The sequence below is a fragment of the Ursus arctos genome, unplaced genomic scaffold (genome assembly GCF_023065955.2).
Source record: "Ursus arctos isolate Adak ecotype North America unplaced genomic scaffold, UrsArc2.0 scaffold_4, whole genome shotgun sequence".
In the NCBI taxonomy this organism is placed as follows: Eukaryota; Metazoa; Chordata; class Mammalia; order Carnivora; family Ursidae; genus Ursus; species Ursus arctos.
Window position 1 is genome coordinate 12,435,010 of NW_026623056.1, and position 17,221 is coordinate 12,452,230.

The window sequence follows — 17,221 nt, forward strand, 5'->3', positions numbered from 1 at the left end:
CAGACTATTTACCTGGCGTAATCGATTTGTGGTTAACCTGTCTGGAGTTTTTGTTGTTAAAGTCATGTTCTACATTTCAGCAGTTTCTATGCAAATTACAGTTTCCTTAGAAATGCTATTTACTTACACTGACAGCATTAATATCTGACACATGTCCGGTGAAAGACTGTCTGCACATTCCATCGCGAATATCCCACAATTTGGAAGAGGCATCACAAGCACCAGAAACAAAAGTCCTCATGTCAGGACTCAGAGAAAGACTCATCACATCTCCAGAATGCCCAGTGAACGTGGTGGTCTGCTGGGCAGTTTCGATGTCCCATAAAGCACTGCAATTAAACATAAATTAAAATGACTATTAGCTCTTCCCTTATGTTAGTTCCTACCATCACCCTCGACCCCCAAATCAGTGCTCTTGTGGGCCACACTTACCAAGTTGTGTCTCCTGAACTTGTAACAATTTGGCTGTCATCTAAAAATCGACAGCAGGACAAGTAGCCTACAGCACAGAGAGCAACACATTTTAGGTTATCACTGACCACGGGACCCAGCCACCACGTGAATAGTAATGCACATTTCAGTTTTTAAAACCCGATACGTGGGCAACAAATGTTTATTAGTATACTATAGTTCTACTTTTAATTACTTCAAGATCTATGCTGTCTGCAACCCAATTTTATCAACAAACTCTCAGTATTTTCTATGTGGATGGCACGTCCTGCTAGGTACTCTGAAAATGATGCGCTTAGGACACAGTCCCTTCTGCCCACTAGACTGCCTAAGAGAGAGGTTCCTTTACACAACCCTGTACCGTCTGTGGCAGACAAGCTTCAGGACGCTGGGAAATCCTCTCGTACTGTGCGAAATCACACCACCTCAGCCAAGGCTTCTTGGAAAAGGGTCACCTGACTGCTCAGAACTCACCAGTGTCTCCAAATATGGACACGGCAGGATTTTTGTAAAAAGCATCGTCAGACGGTACTACCAACAATTCAGAGAGGCAGAAGCCTGGCGAGTGGCAATAAATTCCTTACTAACACTGCCAACCAAACGCTACAGTACGGCGTACACCCTACGGCACGCATCCTGGCAAACCAAGCAACGCACTATCGCGCTTATGAGTACTTCTCACTGTGCACCTAACACACATTCAGTTACGTAACCAAGTACAGATGCCGAAATCCCGTAATCGTTACATGGCTGCAGAGAAAACAGAAAACGCATATACATTTTTTTAAAGTAGGCTCCATGCCCAGCATGGAGCCCAACACAGGGCTTGAACTCACGACCCTGACATCGTGACCTGAGCTGAATTCAAGAGTCAGACACTTGACTGAGCCATCCAAGCACCCCTGTATTTGCTCTCTTTTTCTTTATTGTTTGAATATTTTGCAATCAATCTGTCCATTTTTATAAAATTGTGCCATTTTTGAAAGAAAAAGTTACAGTCATCGTTTGTAGAACTATAAAGTTGGTGCTTCACTGACTCAGTCATTTCTGCTCTCACCTGATAAACACTCAACCTTCAGCAGCTGAGCACGATTTGTCGCTCGTTCTTGCTGACTGGCTCACTCAGGAGTCCTCATCTCGTATTTGGTAGGAAAAGACAATATTTAGCGGAGCTCACCTGTGTGACCCGGTAACTCTCGGCTCACTCTCACGTTTCCCTCTCTGGTTTTTAAGTTATAGATAGAGCAGATGTTGTCCAGCCCTCCACACGCGACGTAATTACCGGAGGGAGCGTAGGCACAGGTCATCACCCAGGAAGATCTCAAAGGAATAGCATGCATCTGTACCACAAATAAAACACACGTTTTATTTATAAAACACTAAGAGTACGAAAACAGACCATTTATCAAACCGATTTACAACAAAGCAAATGACTAAAAATTAGATGCGTCTAACTAAAAATAAGCCAAATTAAAAATGCAACGGTTTAAGTGAACAATGAAAAATAAAACACTAATACAGAAAAAGTAATAGGCACATAGTACTTATCAGCAATTCATTTGAATTTAAGTGTTCTTTTTCAGAAATTATTTTAAGAGAAGGAAGTAGAATGTTTCAATGCTAATATATCCATTCAAAATATTAAGTGCAAAATGTTAAAGAAGTCAATAAAATTCTTTGTTTTGCTAATAGAAGTCAAAAGAGGAATTTCCTCCAATATAACACTGAACAATCAAGTATCAGAGCCAATTAAAATGGTTCTTCCATAAAAAAAATAAATAAAATGGTTCTCCCATGATGAGATGGCACGGTCTGGGGCACCTGGGTGGCTCAGTTGGTTAAGCATCTGCCTTCTGCTCGGGTCATGATCCCGGGGTCCTGGGATCGAGTCCTGAATAGGGCTCCCTGCTCAGCAGGGAGCCTGCTTCTCCCTCCCTCTGCCTCTCCTCCTGGCTTGTGCTCTCTCTCTCTCAAATAAATAAATCTTGAGAGAGACAGAGAGAGAGCACCGTAACTTTCTAATAGTACGATATATACTCTGCACCCAAATTTTAAAAACGGCAATAGTTAGCATGATCTGCCCACACCCTGCCCACACCACGCTGGGGCCTTACCACCCAACCCCGATCATCTGCAAGCAGGCGGCGACACTGAACGCGCACAGGAACAGCAGGCTAAATGGTCCAGGGAATCGACGCACTGGGTGATTACTACTACGCTCTCACTAAACCTAAAATATTTTAAAAAGTATTTTTGTTCTAGAAAATATAGTTGAAAGACATACTGGATGGGCCAATTAATATAGAAAAACTGTTATAAATCTGCCTTAGCTAGCTTTAAAATCTCAACCAGGCTGAAGTTATTCTTTACTTCACAAAACAGTACTTTTAAATCTTTAATAAAAACAGTGACAGAAGTATACACAGAATCTAAAAGGTATTTCATGTGTGTAAGTTCTCTCGAAGCTTTTCCGCTACCACTCAACCCCCTTACATCAAGGGGTTCCCGTGGACACCTTAGGAGGACCCAGTGGGTTCTGCCAAGAGATAGGAAAAAGTTGTGATTTGCCTCCCAGCGACCGCACCGTCTGAGCAATCCAGAAACACAAATCAATGGCTAGAGGGGACCCAAGAAAAGCCTCACGGTAGCATTCTGGCTTACCCATAACTAGAAATAAAAATCTCAGGGTCACTGCCCATTAGGAAATGGGTAAGTTAAAAAAAAAAAAATCACGTATAGGGGCACCAGTCTGGCTCAGTCAGAAGAGCGCATGACTCCTGATCTCAAGGTCATGAGTTTGAGCCCGATGTTGAATGCAGAGATTACTCCAATAAATAAAACTTTAAGAAAAAGAAAGTAAATCACTCGTATAGTTTCCTGATGCACACCCTTTTCTACTACTAAAATACAAAGCAGGAGACTCAAGTAACATACACTGAAGGACAGTCCTACCACTGTCCTTGGGAACATAAAAGGGCTTAATATTAAAAGCAAACATGAAGCCCAAAGAGAGGATCTAGATTAAAATAAATGGAATAAATTTATCTTTGAAGGAAATTAAGTTTGAAGTAATTAAATAAAGAACAGTTAGACACCAGGCCAAATAAAAGGTGAAAGAGAACGATTAAGAAATCCTACCTTATTTGTTGTGTAACTATCCCAAATAATTAATTTTCCATCTTGGGAAGCACTGACTAGTAGCCTAGAGGAACAAACACAAAAATAATTCGACACTTAGAGGACAAAGGTAGTTGAAATTAGTCATGCACTGCATTACTGCAGGTCAGTTCAGAAAAAAATATTTTTCTAATTAAAATCTTGATACCAGAAAATATCCTCCCAACTTAATAAATTTTTTTCTGCATGCCAAAAGTTTTCAATAGGCCATAGAATTTAGCAAAACTTAAACATTTTACTACAGATGTCTCTGGTTATAATTTGACTTTTTTAAAAAAATGATTCAACTTTTTATGGTGACAACATTCTAGTTCTTATTCAAGATTCTGACAGATAGTAGCTGACCGGCTCATTATTTACTGACTTAAATTTAAGGACAGTGGAGTACATATTAGCCTAACAACCATATTTCACGCCACCTAAAGATCTTAACCGAGGGCCTGGGAAGGTGAGGCAGTGTTATGGGTACAATGCGGGATATGCCTCCTGCCTTTGAGGCCTCCCCGCGTGGCAGAAAGAAGGTATTTACACATGTTTACAATCAATGAAGTGAAAACTGTCACAGTCAATGCTACAGGAAAGTAAAAGGGGGACAAATACCCGCTTGTTGAGTCCTGCCAAAAAGAACCCATACTGAACAACGGAATTCTGTAAGCTGACGGTAGAAGCGTGTGTTCTGTGAGCGTATGTTCACTGACGAGAGGAGGAAAAATACAACAAGTGTTTGAGGAATTGTGAATTTTCCAGCTGCACAGAATGTCTGAGACATGGGCAAAACAGCTGAGGAAAGTGGACTGGGCTTGAGAAGCAGAAAGCTTTGTTTGCTGGCTAAACATGACCCTTGACTAAATAACTATTAGTTACTGAAGTTTTGCTTTGGACACTTTCACTAGGGTATAAAATTCAGAAGATGCAAAAAAGCTACCCAGTGGGGGGTGGGGGGGGAGTCACCTTCCGAACCCTGTCACCAAGCCACCTGGATCCCTTCCCTATAGGTAAATAACATTAGCAGGAATTTATGTAGCAGCTGCCACAAATTTTTTTTTTTTTATGAAAGGGAAGATAACAGTAGGATATGGGGCAGAAGCTGATTTTTTTTTTTTTTTTTTTTTAGGTAGGCTCCATGTGCACCTTGAACTCAACAACCCTGAGATCACGACCTGAGCTGAGATCAAGAGTTGGACACTTAACTGAATGAGCCACCGAGGCACCCCTGAAAGAATTCTTTAAAAATCAATTGGTGGGGCGCCTGGGTGGCTCAGCTGGTTAAGAGGTTAAGTGCCTGTCTTTGGCTCAGGTCATGATCCCAGGGTCCTGGGACTGAGGCCTGCCTTGGGCTCCCTGCTCAGCGAGGAGTCTGCGTGAGGTTCTCTCTCCTCTTTCCTCCCACCCCTCTCCCCCCCATCTCTTAAAAAAAGAAAAAAGAAAAAAGAAAAAAAAAAAAGGCAGGTACAAACCTTGAATCATATCCCCAGTGCATAGCATATATCTTAGCTAGGTGACCCCTCAACGTACGCCTCGTTCGCATTTGGATTCGGCCCACGGAATCCATATTTGATGTGATCTTTAGAAAGCACCGACAATATTATTTTTTACATCTCAGACAATAAAGTAGAAATAACAGGCATAAGACAGAAGACAAATTTCTGGCAACTGAAGATAGTTTAAATAATTCCAGAGCCATTACAGGATCAGTAAGCTGAAGAAAAACTATGACTTAAAATGATCCTATTTGCACACCTTCCAGTGAGAATATCTATTACAGACTATTAACTTTTAAGAACTGACATACCTCCCAACTTCAGTAAAAAAAAGAAAAAAAAAAAAAGCCACAAATAAAGGTCAAATAGATGATCAAAGAGTAAAACGTGGATACTTTTCACGGTCTATGAGAAAGCGAGCTTTAGTACAGCACATAAAATAATAAACATTATCGGGGCGCCTGGGTGGCACAGCGGTTAAGCGTCTGCCTTCGGCTCAGGGCGTGATCCCAGGGTCCTGGGATCGAGCCCCACATCAGGCTCCTCCGCTATGAGCCTGCTTCTTCCTCTCCCATTCCCCCTGCTTGTGTTCCCTCTCTTCGCTGGCTGTCTCTATCTCTGTCGAATAAATAAATAAAATCTTTAAAAAATAATAATAATAATAAACATTATCAATATAAGTTAAACTAATGAAACCTCCCTAAGAGTTGATGTAAGGAAAAAAAAGTACAACCACCACATACTGAAAAGAATCAGAAGTTACCTAAAAAAACACATTATGAATCTACGTATTTTTACAGTATTTGCTTTTTCACAGGCTTCTATTTTAACAAGCTTTAAAAAGCACACGTATAGCATCTGACGAATTAGTTTTTAAATACAGATCTCACTTTTTTTTCAATTAAATACTAACAAAAACCATCTAAATGTCATTTGCATCCATGTCAAGCTCTTTCATGTGAATTACTAAAATGAATGGAGGGGGGAAAAAACACTTTACCTGAATAAGCGTTGCATCATTACATGCTTTCCTGGCATCCTGAAGTAAAGAAAGAGGATGGTAAGCCATTTAAACGTGGACCCGTCTGGCTAGGACTTAAAATACTACTTTCCTCGAAAATGTGGACTTACAAATACACCTTTCACTGTACCACACATTCTTTAAAGTTCAGTGGTTAGTACCTTGACAACTTCGTGCAACCACCACCACTAATTCTAGAACACTTGCCATTAAAAAGAAGAAGAAGAAGAAACAAAGAAACAAAAAAAAATCCCTATACCTCCTAACTCCCTTATTCCCCGGTAATCACTACTCTCCTTTACGTCTCTATGGACTTGCCCATTCTGGACATCTCATGTAAATGGAATCCCATAATAGGAACTTCTGTGTCTGGCTTCTTTCACTTAATGTAGGTTTTCAGGGTCTATCCATGTTGTAGCAAATGTCAGTACTCCGCTTCTTTTTATGGCTAATATTCCACTGTATGGATGGATCACGCTGTTTACCCATTAACTGACGGACATTTAAGTTCTTTCCACTTTTTGGCTTTTGTGAATAATGAGGCTGTGAACATTCATGTACGGGTTGTGTGTACACGTTTTCAGTTCTCCTGGGTGTGTACCTAAGAGTGGTGATGTGGTAACTCTGCAACTGACTCTTTAATCAGGTGTCTAATTGTATTCCTCACAGCAGCTGCACCATTTTACATTCCCACCAGAAACGGACGATGAGCTTTCCGATTTCTCATCCTCACCCACTGTCGTCCTTTATTATTTTATCCATTTTCATGGTTGTGAAGTGCTCTCTCACTGTAGTTTTGATTTGCATTTCCCTAAGGATTAGTGCTGGTGACCATCTTTTTCATGTGGAGTATCTATCTGTACACGTGCCTACCGGCCATCCGTAGGTCTTTGGAGAAAGGCCTATTCAAATCCTTTGCCCATTTTTAAATTGCATTATTGTTGAATTGTAGGAGCTCTTTACATATTCTGGAGACTAGATCCTTATCAGATGTATGATTTGCAAATATTTTCTCCCATTCTGTAGGTTGTCTTTTCATTTTCTTGATTATAGTGTCCTTATACAAGTTTTTAATTTTAATGAAGTCCGATTTATCTATTTCTTCTGTTGGTTGGGCTTCCAGTGTCATACTAAACTGCTGCCGAATCCAAGGTCAAAGATGTTTAGTTCTAAAATTTTAACACTTTTTTAAAAAAGATTTTATTTGAGAGAGCGTGCACGCATGAGTGGGAGGGGCAAAGAGAAAAAGAGCATCTCAAGCAGACTCCACCCTGAGCACGGAGCTGGAGCCTGATGCGGGTCTTGATCCCAGAACCCTGAGATCATGACCCAAGCCAAAACCAAGAGTTGGACACTTAACTGACTGCACCACCCAGGCGCCCCTAAATTTTTTTTTTTTTTACACTTTTAGCGTTTATATTTAGGTACCATTTTCAGTTAATTTTTATAAGTGGTATGAGGTAGGAGTCCAAATTCATTCTTTTGTATGTGGATATCCAGTTGTCCCAGCACCATCTGTTGAAAAGACTGTCTTTCCCTCTCAAATGGTCTTGTTATCCTCGTTGAAAAATCAATCGGCCCTAGATATACGGGTTCATTTAGGGACTCAATTCTATTCCACTGTGTGAATATACTTCTGGTTTATGATTAAAAGATTTTAAATTGCATCCCCATAAGTAAACATGAACTAGGTTGATTTAATAAGCCCACAGTATTCAGAGTTATATTTGTTACTAAGCTTCAGAAAAAAGGTTCAGAGTTCCCTTTTGGTTTGTTCTGGCATCTAGAAGTTGAGGTGACAGGAAGGATATTTATAGCATGCTTGGGTCATTTCAGAAATATTTTTATAAATATATAAGCACTTCTTTAAAATGCTTAGTATCTGTAAACAGTGTACCTGCAATTAGAAATAAAATATTTTAGAGCCAATGAGGAAAAGATAGGAAAATCAGGAAGACAATTTCTGTAACAGGAACGGCTCCTACTGAGTCACACCTACATACGAACAGCAAGGCCTACATGTGAGCAGGTGTTTATGTTTAAGCATGACAGGACAGCCTTTCAGAGAGACCTTAAATGTTTACACAAACTGAAGGGAATTATCAAAACTAAGGTAACAGTGAAACAAATCAATAGAACAAAACATTTAATAAGCAGCAAGAGGTTTTAAACCGAGTTTCTCAATAAATTGAGAGGATTCATATAACATGGGCCAATCAGAAGCACACTTCTTCCTACTAGACTTGAAACCATTTTTTCCCCTCTCAAAAGGGTAGTATCCTCTTCAACGCTTTCCCTACAGTACTCAGGTACTCCTGGGCCAAGAGGAAGCACACCGTATCTGAAGAAATGCCCCAAACGGACAACTTGTCCCCGTCAGCCAAGGGAAAAAGGCCGCCTCCGCTTGCGGCAAAGACTAGATGGAACACACGACCTTTCAACCTATTTATAACACTTCGAGTACTTCTATGTAAGGATGTTCATAAGTAGTTACACAAACATATGATTTGATTCTCTCATTCTTAGTCAAATTGTGGGTTGCGAAACCTCATTTGGCAAGGAATAATTTAGTCCAGTTTCCTACAATGAAAAGAATTTTCAGAAATGACAGTGATGGCCTGAGCCGTGTTCCAAAACTGGTGGAGTTACAGACCAAATTCTAGAAACAGCGTTTGTGAAAACGAACTATCGTTGTTTAGGTCATCTTTCTTAATTCAGTCACTCAATTAAAAAAAAAAATCTGTGTCAGGTACTATTCTGGGCACACAGTTACAGCAGGAGACAAACCAGAAATGCCAGCCCTCATAGAGGGCTTGTAATATTAACAGTACAATTAAATTGTCAGTGAAAATTATTGAATAGTGCAAATTGGTAAAAATTAAACCCAGGAATATAAGCATTCTACAAGTAACAGTTTCCTGCAGATCATGCAAAGATTCTACTCACATGCAGAAGAATTTACTCTTATGAACACTTATCCATTATAAAACTGAATATAAAATTATTCCCAATTAAAGGTGGAAGTTCGTATTATCCACTATAAGACATTTTTGTGCAAGAGAAAGGGGACGTATTTTTCACTCCAAATAACAATTACAAAAGAAAAATCTGTTTTCTCTAATTCTGTTTTTTTAATTTAAAATAAATCCTATTGTGTAAGATTGCATACATTTCTATTATGTCACATGTTTATACCATAGTGAAGTACACAGATTATATTCTAGAACTGAGGGGGAAAGATAGAGGGAGGGTCTTTAAATGTAGCATGACACGATTAAACGGAGGACAGTACATGGCACCTCACATACACGTGGCTACTTGAAATCACAGGAGAGGAATGTAAGCACCTGCACCCACACCGCTGTGTTTGGGATGCTGGTGAGCTGTGAAAAAGGGCGAGGACACAGAATTTGCCAGCCAAGTACGAGGAGCAGAGGCAAATGCACACAAGGAACTCTAAAACAAGGCCAGCTAACCATTTACTGGTAAGTCCTTTGCCCGTCATTTCACACGATGATCCTCCCCACAGACCTCCACAGTGGGCCCTAGTATTCTCTCACTTTACAGGAAAGATATCAAGAATTATAGAAGTTAAACTTGCTCATGGCACAGAAGAATGAAAAGCTGGAGCCCATGCACTTTCCACCATGCCATGCTGCCTGCCTTCCAATAAAAGCAGAATCAATCTGAGTACAGGACCCTGGTGAGGCTTTTCAGACGACTGGGACTCAATGAAAAGGAGTCGCGGGAGAAACACTGGAGCAAAGGTAGTATAATCCTGGGCAAAGGATACCATCTGTAAAAGGATGACGAAGGGGAGAAGAGCAATGCACGTCCAGGGAACAGCCGCCAGACTCACAGGACTACAACAGAGGCCGCAGAGCGGGATGTGAGCACAGGCCGCAGGGCTGGGAGGGCACAGCATCTGGAATCAAAATATACCTGGCCAGAGGGGCGCCTGGGTGGCTCAGTCCATGGAGTGTCTGCCGTCAGCTCGGGTCATGATCGCAGGGTCCTGGGATCGATCCCCACATCGGACTCCCCTGCTAGGTGGGTCAGCTTCTCCCTCTCCCCCTCCCCACAGCTCGTGCGTTCGCACGCAAGCACTCTCTCCAATAAACAAAATCTTTAAAAAAATATATATGAACCTGACCTGAATCCTGGAGCTACCACTTAGTAGTTATGTGAACTTGGCAAGTTATTTCATCTCTGAGGATCAGTTTCCTCAGCTATAAAACAAAGCAACACCATCTGCCTCACAGGGTTGCTAAGAGGATTAATGAAATTCACATGAGAACATGTGTTTGGCCAATCATGCCAGGCAAGGACACCACTAGGAACTTATAGATCAATATCCCTGATGAACATAGACGTAAAAATCCTCAACAGGGGCGCCTGGGTGGCACAGCGGTTGGGCGTCTGCCTTCGGCTCAGGGCGTGATCCTGGCGTTATGGGATCGAGCCCCATATCAGGCTCCTCCGCTGTGAGCCTGCTTCTTCCTCTTCCACTCCCCTGCTTGTGTTCCCTCTCTCGCTGGCTGTCTCTATCTCTGTTGAATAAATAAATAAAATCTTAAAAAAAAAAATCCTCAACAAACTATTAGCAAACCGAATTCAACCATGCATTAAAACAATCACACCATAATCAAGTGAGACTTATTTCAGGGATGCAAGGATGGCTCAACATCCACAAATCAATGATAGATACATTAACAAAATGAAAGATAAAAACGTATGCAGTTTTTGTCAAATGCAGAAAGGCATTTGACAAAACTCAACATCCATTTATGAGAAAAACTCTCAGAAAAGTGGGTATAGAGGAAGTGTACCTCAACATAATAAAGGTCCTATATGACAAGCCCACAGCTAACATCATAACAATGAAAAGCTGAAACCTTTCCCTCTAACATCAGGAACAAGACAAGGATGCCCACTCTTCCCACTTTAATGCAACACGTTACTGCAAGTCCTCACCAGAGCAATTAGGCAAGAAAAAGGAATAAAGGCATCCAAACTGGAAAGAAATAAAACTGTCACTGCTTGCAGATGACATGATATTATATAGGAAACCCTAAAGACTCCACAAAAACAGCAGCAGCAACAACAAAAAAAACCACATTAGAAATAAATTCAGTAAAGCTGCAAGATATACAAAATACATACAAGATACACCAAAATCTATCATTTCTATATACTCAGTACTATCAGAAAGAAAAATCAGGAAAACAATCCCATTTACAATTGCATCCAAAAAAATAAAACACTTAGGGATAAATGTAACCAAGGAGGTGAGAAACCTGTACACTGAAAACCACTAAGACACAGATGAAAGAAACAACACACAAATCAATAGAAAGCTGTTCTACACTCACGGATCGGAAGAAGACTGTTAAAATGTCCATACTGCCCAAAGCAAGCTACGGATGCGATGCAGTCCCTATCAAAATTCAAACAGCATTTTTCACACAAATACAATTTTACATCCTAAATTCTGTATGAAACTGCAAAAGATCCTGAGTAGCCAAAGAAATTTTGAGACAAAAGAATACAACAGGAGGCATCGGTTCTCAAACTACATGACGAAATGATAGTAATCAAACAGTATGGTATTAGCATAAACATGGACACACGGATCAATAGAACAGAGAGCCCAGAAATACATCCATGCATGTATGGTCAGTGAATTTATGACAACAGGGGAAAGACTGTCTCTTTAAAATGGTGTTGGGAGAACTGGACAGCCACAAGCAAAAGAATAGAACTGTACCACCACCTTACACGATACACAAAAATAAACTCAAGATGGACTGAACATTTGAAACCATCAAACTTCCAGAAGAAAACATAGGTGGTACGTACACAGGGAGTATTATTCAGCCATTAAAAAAATTTGCCATTTCCAACAACATGGGTGGACCCTGTGAGCATTAAGTGAAAGAAGCCAAAGACAAATACCATATGATCTCATGTATATGTAATCCAAAAAAAAAAAAAAAAAAAAAATCCAAGCTCATACAGAACTTTTTTTTTTTTTAATGACACAGTCATGTGACCATGTGCTTAGCCAGTCAGTCCTGTTCAGCTCTGGAGTAAGTGACAGAAAGCAGAGACGGCAGAGAATCCATTCTGGTGCTGGCAACAACATCTACTTCAGAGAGTATTCTGTGAAGCCTTCTCTCCTCATCCCGGGCAAAATAAATCCCTCCTTTGTTTCCACAACTTTGTCGGACACCTAAACTATCAAACTCAGAGTCCTCATTCATCCAAATCATCCACTTCCTTGAGTTCCTGGCAGTGAGATTCGGTCAGGATTTAATCCAATCAGAATCAACATTTTCTTGGCGAGTGTTCTTCAGCCGTCGCGCTGCTTCCTCCTGCTCCTTTCCTCTCTCTTCTTGTAATATCCTTGTACAGATCTGTGCTCGATCCTTTCTTCCGATTCTTCACTCACCCCATCAGAGGGGTTCTGAACCAGCCCTCGCAGAGGTTCACGGCCGGGGGGCTGGGGGGACATGTAGGGGTTGTGGGGGGGCCAGCGGCGTTCCGAGTCCTTAGGGATTCTCCTGGCTTTGCGCTGAAGTTCTTCAGGTCTCTCCCTTACTGTTTCCGTCCTTGCTGTCTCCGAAGTAAGCAGCCAGAGCCAGGCTACAATTCAGTCTCTTCCCTCGACCCCGCTCACCGAGAGGCTTCCGACACACGAAGGAATACACACGTGCCATCTTTCACGGCATGCGAGCTTCCTTGATATTCCTCCGTCCAGGCAAACCGGTTTCCACTGTTCCAGAGGATTACTGGTGTTTTTACTGAGGAATACTACCCACTTGGCAGAAGCCCTCCCTCCGAGCCTTCCCACACCCTGACGCATCACTCTGATTTGTGACGTGCAGCTCTAAGTGTCTTCTGATTTTGTTGTCAGATGGAACTTGTATTTAAGTTCTTTGCTGTTTTGAGTTGATTTCCAAGAGTAAAAGATGACAGACGTGTCTTTATTATGCCACTAATAACTTTTAATGTTTTTCTGCAATCTACTATTTTAGAGATTCGTATTTTCCTAGGGTATCACAATGTGGTAACATCTGCCTCATCACATTGCACCAAAAACCAAACTATGATTCCAAGTGTGTGACTAAGAGGATTAGGTTTGTCTTTTAGCAGGAATTACATATAGAAAATGAACTTCTCAGGGACACAGAGGTCCTAAGTCCACACAGATATTTGTTAGGAATGCTTTTTAGAGAGTACTTTAGAGGTAGGATAAAACCAAATTGACCACTTCAAGACTGATACATTTAATATACGTAGACTGATGCAGTAACGAACACATCCCATTCATTGCTGGTACTAAATAAAAGTGTTAACACTCCAAAACTAGAAACTTTGCTCTTACCTGGATCTGATTCCGCAGCTGTTCGGCCTCCTGCCTCAACTGCTCCAATTCACTCATCCTTCCACGTGTTTGCCTCGGAAATTAGCAAGTGAAAGCAACTGTAAAAAAAAAAAAAAAAAAAAAAAAAACAGAGCAAGCTGAATTCAGTTCTCTATTTCCATATCAATCTACTTTTTAAACTACTGACCTAGAGTTTCTTTTTGATTCTTCTGAAACTCAACTGAGCTAGCAATTCAAAGTTCCATAACAGCCGACTTAGTAAGTACAGATCGAGATTAATGGTCTGATAAAGAAGGTGATCCGGGGATGGAAAAGAAATCTTGAGTCGTAATATTCAAGACTAAATTACAGACTGTTAGTATTAGAATGCAGCCCAGTGAGAAATACTTTACAATACTTCAGAGAGCACCCATAATATCTATTAATTCCCCATTTAGATGTCTAATGGGCACCAGAGTTCATACCTCAAAGCTGAACCCCACTCCACCCCCAGGTCTTCCCTGTCTCAGTAAATGGAAATTCAGTCCCGTCAACCCTTCAAGTCCAACACCCGGGAGTCAATCTTATGTTTTTCACACCCCACATGCAATCCATCAGCAAAGCCTGCCAGTTCTTCCTTCAGAAAATTATCTAGGATCTGATCAACCCCGATTACCTCCACTCTGCCTACCTTGGTCTGAGCCACCACCATCTCTCACCTGGTCTCCTCTCTACTGCTCTTGACCACGCCCCAGTCTATCCTAAATACAGCAACAGAGTCATCCTTTCTTAAAACACCAGTCTTTCTTCTCCTTTAAATCCTACAAAGTTTTCCACTCCCATTCAGAGGAAAACCTAACTCTATCTTGACCTCCGGAGCCCTACCCAATCTCTTACGCACACCCCTCTGACCTTATCGATCAAGCTATCCCTCGCTCTGCTCCAGCCACTCCAAAGACTTCGATGTCCTTTGAACACGCTAAATAGGATCTAGTCTCAGTGTCTTTATACTTGCTCTTCCCCCGACCTGAAATGCTCTTATCCCTGTTATTTTCATTGCTTGCTGACTTTTGCTCAAATGGTACCTCCTCAGAGGGACGTTTGCTGACAGCCCATATGCACCCACCTGACCTGTAAGGCCACATGAGGACTCACCACCATCTAGCGTGTTGCTTACTTGTTGTTGGTTTCCTCCTGGTGAATGTAAGCTCCTTGCGGCAGGGACTTTGTTCGGTTTATTTTTTAGCTACATCCCTAGCACCTAGGCACTTCTCCAGTAAATAAACTAATCTGAAATAGCTTAATAAAGGAAAAAAAATTTTAAGGATTTAGGATGAATCATAGAACCCAAAGGCAGCGATATCACCACCTCAGGAAGAAACCAAAGCTGAAAACTGGTAGTATTGTCTACCCGAACTTCCTGTTTCTCTTTCTATTTGTTGTTCTTCTTTCTACGAAATAACTTTTTCTGCTTCTCCAAGCAGAAGACCCAGATTGTATTTCCTCAGGTCAAAATTAAGAGACCCAAAGGACTACCCCCATCTCCAAATTCCCATAAGAGAAACTCTGATTCCCATAAGAGAGACTGTTTCTGGTGTCATCCGTCATTCACTTCAACTGTAGTACAAGTATCTGTTTATTAGGGTTAACTTTATTTTGTCAGAATAATAAGTTAATCTGTTAGGATTGCTTGGAATGGCATTAAACTATGAAGTAAGAAGAACTGACATCATTCTAATAGTCCATGTTCAATTTACTACTATGACATAGCTCTCCATTTATCTAAACTTCCAACAAATTTTGATAATTATAAGGCTTAACCATTTCTTGACGAAGTTCTGTTTAACAATTTAGTATGTTCCTTAGAGAGTGCCAGACTGGTTAGATTACAGCCAATCTGGAATATGATTGTGCCTAACTGAAGATAAGGAGCATTCGAGTTCTTTAAATTCACAACCTTAATTACCCTTGCTGAACCATACTGAGGATATCACTGGCCCCCAAATCCTAAAAACTCTGGTTCTGATGTTTCTTTATTTTCTGAGTTCCAAAAAAATCCTGGGCATGCCAAGCTGGTGTCAAGCTCTTACTGAGCCGCTAAGGTACTAAAAAGGAGTATCAAGGGACCCTCACAGATCTCACTAGTTTCAGGGTGTTCAAAGCCACCACTTCCCCCCACTACTGCCTTCCCACCCCAACAGCCAGCCACGTACAACTGCCTCTTTAAAGCAGAGCTTATCGGCAGCTGTAAGCAGAAAGAGGGGTCCCCGAAAAAGACCAATAGACATACTATCTTGAAAAGTCATTTCAGGTCCCCAGACATCTTGGGAAAGAATGTAAAACAAACAGCCACGATCAGGCCATCAGGCCGGGAGACTGACCCGACCCACACTCTCGACTTACCTTCGCAGGATCTAAATCCCTTTGAGCACTCACACCAGGCCAACTGGAGCCAGAGAATTAACAATGCTGGCCTCTGCTTTTGCAGCTCCTCGTGACTCTGACCTGGACTCCGTCTTCTAACTTAGGACGACTTTTGCCTCACCTCCATGCGGTATTCCCCATTGCCCAAGCCCCTTCATGAATACGTCTGCACCCTTAGCTTAAAAGGTCCCCAAATTTTGTCCTTCTGGGAGACACTGATTTGGGGAGGGGGGACCCACTGTTCTCCTTTACTTATTGCAAGTAAAACCCTTCCTTTTCCTTTTCTTTGGCTAGGTTGTGTCTTTTGGCTCAACACTCACCAAGAGGCAAACCCAGTTTCAGGTCACATGGCTAGCAAGAGCCACTCAGGCTATGCTAGGATCTGTACAAGTGGAGGAGATTTTCCAACCTGCACGCCCAAAAGGATGGAGTACCATGAACAGAAATGGCAAATAGAAAGCAGTTTCCTCCTCACTACCACTCTATGGATACGTTACTTTGGGGACAGGCCATGGGCCCTGAAAACCCCTATACATTTTTCCTCGATGTGCCAAATATAAGGCCTTAAGCACTTTCACCTGGGCCATTTCTGAGACATGTATTTGGAGCAAGCAACCTTGAGGGATGAGACCATGTCTCCCCGCCGGGACAGAGCAGGCTTGCTTCCACTTACTCTGAAAGTGCTAAGTTCCCCAGGGTCAGTGTTTCTGGGCACTGGACACAAACCCAGTGTCTGTGCAGCATCTATCTAGGGCCCCCTGTGTTAACCCCACAGGAATTGAGGAACATGTGGGAATCAGCACAAATCAACACCAGGACAGGCTACTTCCTGTGCTGTAATAAAGTCCTCGGTCTCTGACCAAGGAGTCTCACGTCTTCTGCTAGCATCCATGAAACAGTAACAGGCTAATTTACTAGCATGTAAGTAGTTAAAATCCCAGACACTTTGAAGTCCTTGAAGGAGAAGGTTGATAAGAGAGATGAGTTCAATGTGAAATATCGCGAGTTTGTGGTACATCTCTTCTTTTTATGGAGATAAAATTGACCTATAACATTGTGTTAGTTACTCTGTAAGTTTTAGTTACAGAATGTGATTTGACATTTATATATTACAATATGATTACCAAAGAGTTAACTATCCCATCACACAATTACCCTCTCCTCTCTGTAGAGAGAACACTTAGGATCTAGTCTCTCAGCAACTTTGAAGCATACACTACCGTGCAGCTGACTGTCATCACTGTGCCCCGCAGATCTCCAGAACTCGTTCACCTTCTACCTGCAAATGCACTTCCCTTCTTA

The 17,221-nt window shown here is 41.5% G+C and overlaps 1 protein-coding gene across 3 annotated transcripts in view; it reads right to left on the reverse strand.

Moving 5' to 3' along the window:
- GNB4 (G protein subunit beta 4) overlaps positions 1 to 17,221 on the reverse strand; it is a 55,479-nt gene that overhangs the window by 15,901 nt on the left and 22,357 nt on the right. For all 3 annotated transcript variants that reach the window (XM_026498267.4, XM_044383952.3, XM_048214891.2), the window contains 7 exons: positions 13,517 to 13,614; positions 6,109 to 6,147; positions 5,085 to 5,191; positions 3,589 to 3,652; positions 1,628 to 1,790; positions 433 to 499; positions 128 to 329 (listed from right to left, as the gene is read on the reverse strand). In XM_026498267.4, coding sequence (XP_026354052.1) covers positions 128 to 329; positions 433 to 499; positions 1,628 to 1,790; positions 3,589 to 3,652; positions 5,085 to 5,191; positions 6,109 to 6,147; positions 13,517 to 13,573 — 699 coding nt within the window. In that variant the 5' untranslated portion in view covers positions 13,574 to 13,614. The remainder of the gene's footprint in view (positions 1 to 127; positions 330 to 432; positions 500 to 1,627; positions 1,791 to 3,588; positions 3,653 to 5,084; positions 5,192 to 6,108; positions 6,148 to 13,516; positions 13,615 to 17,221) is intronic.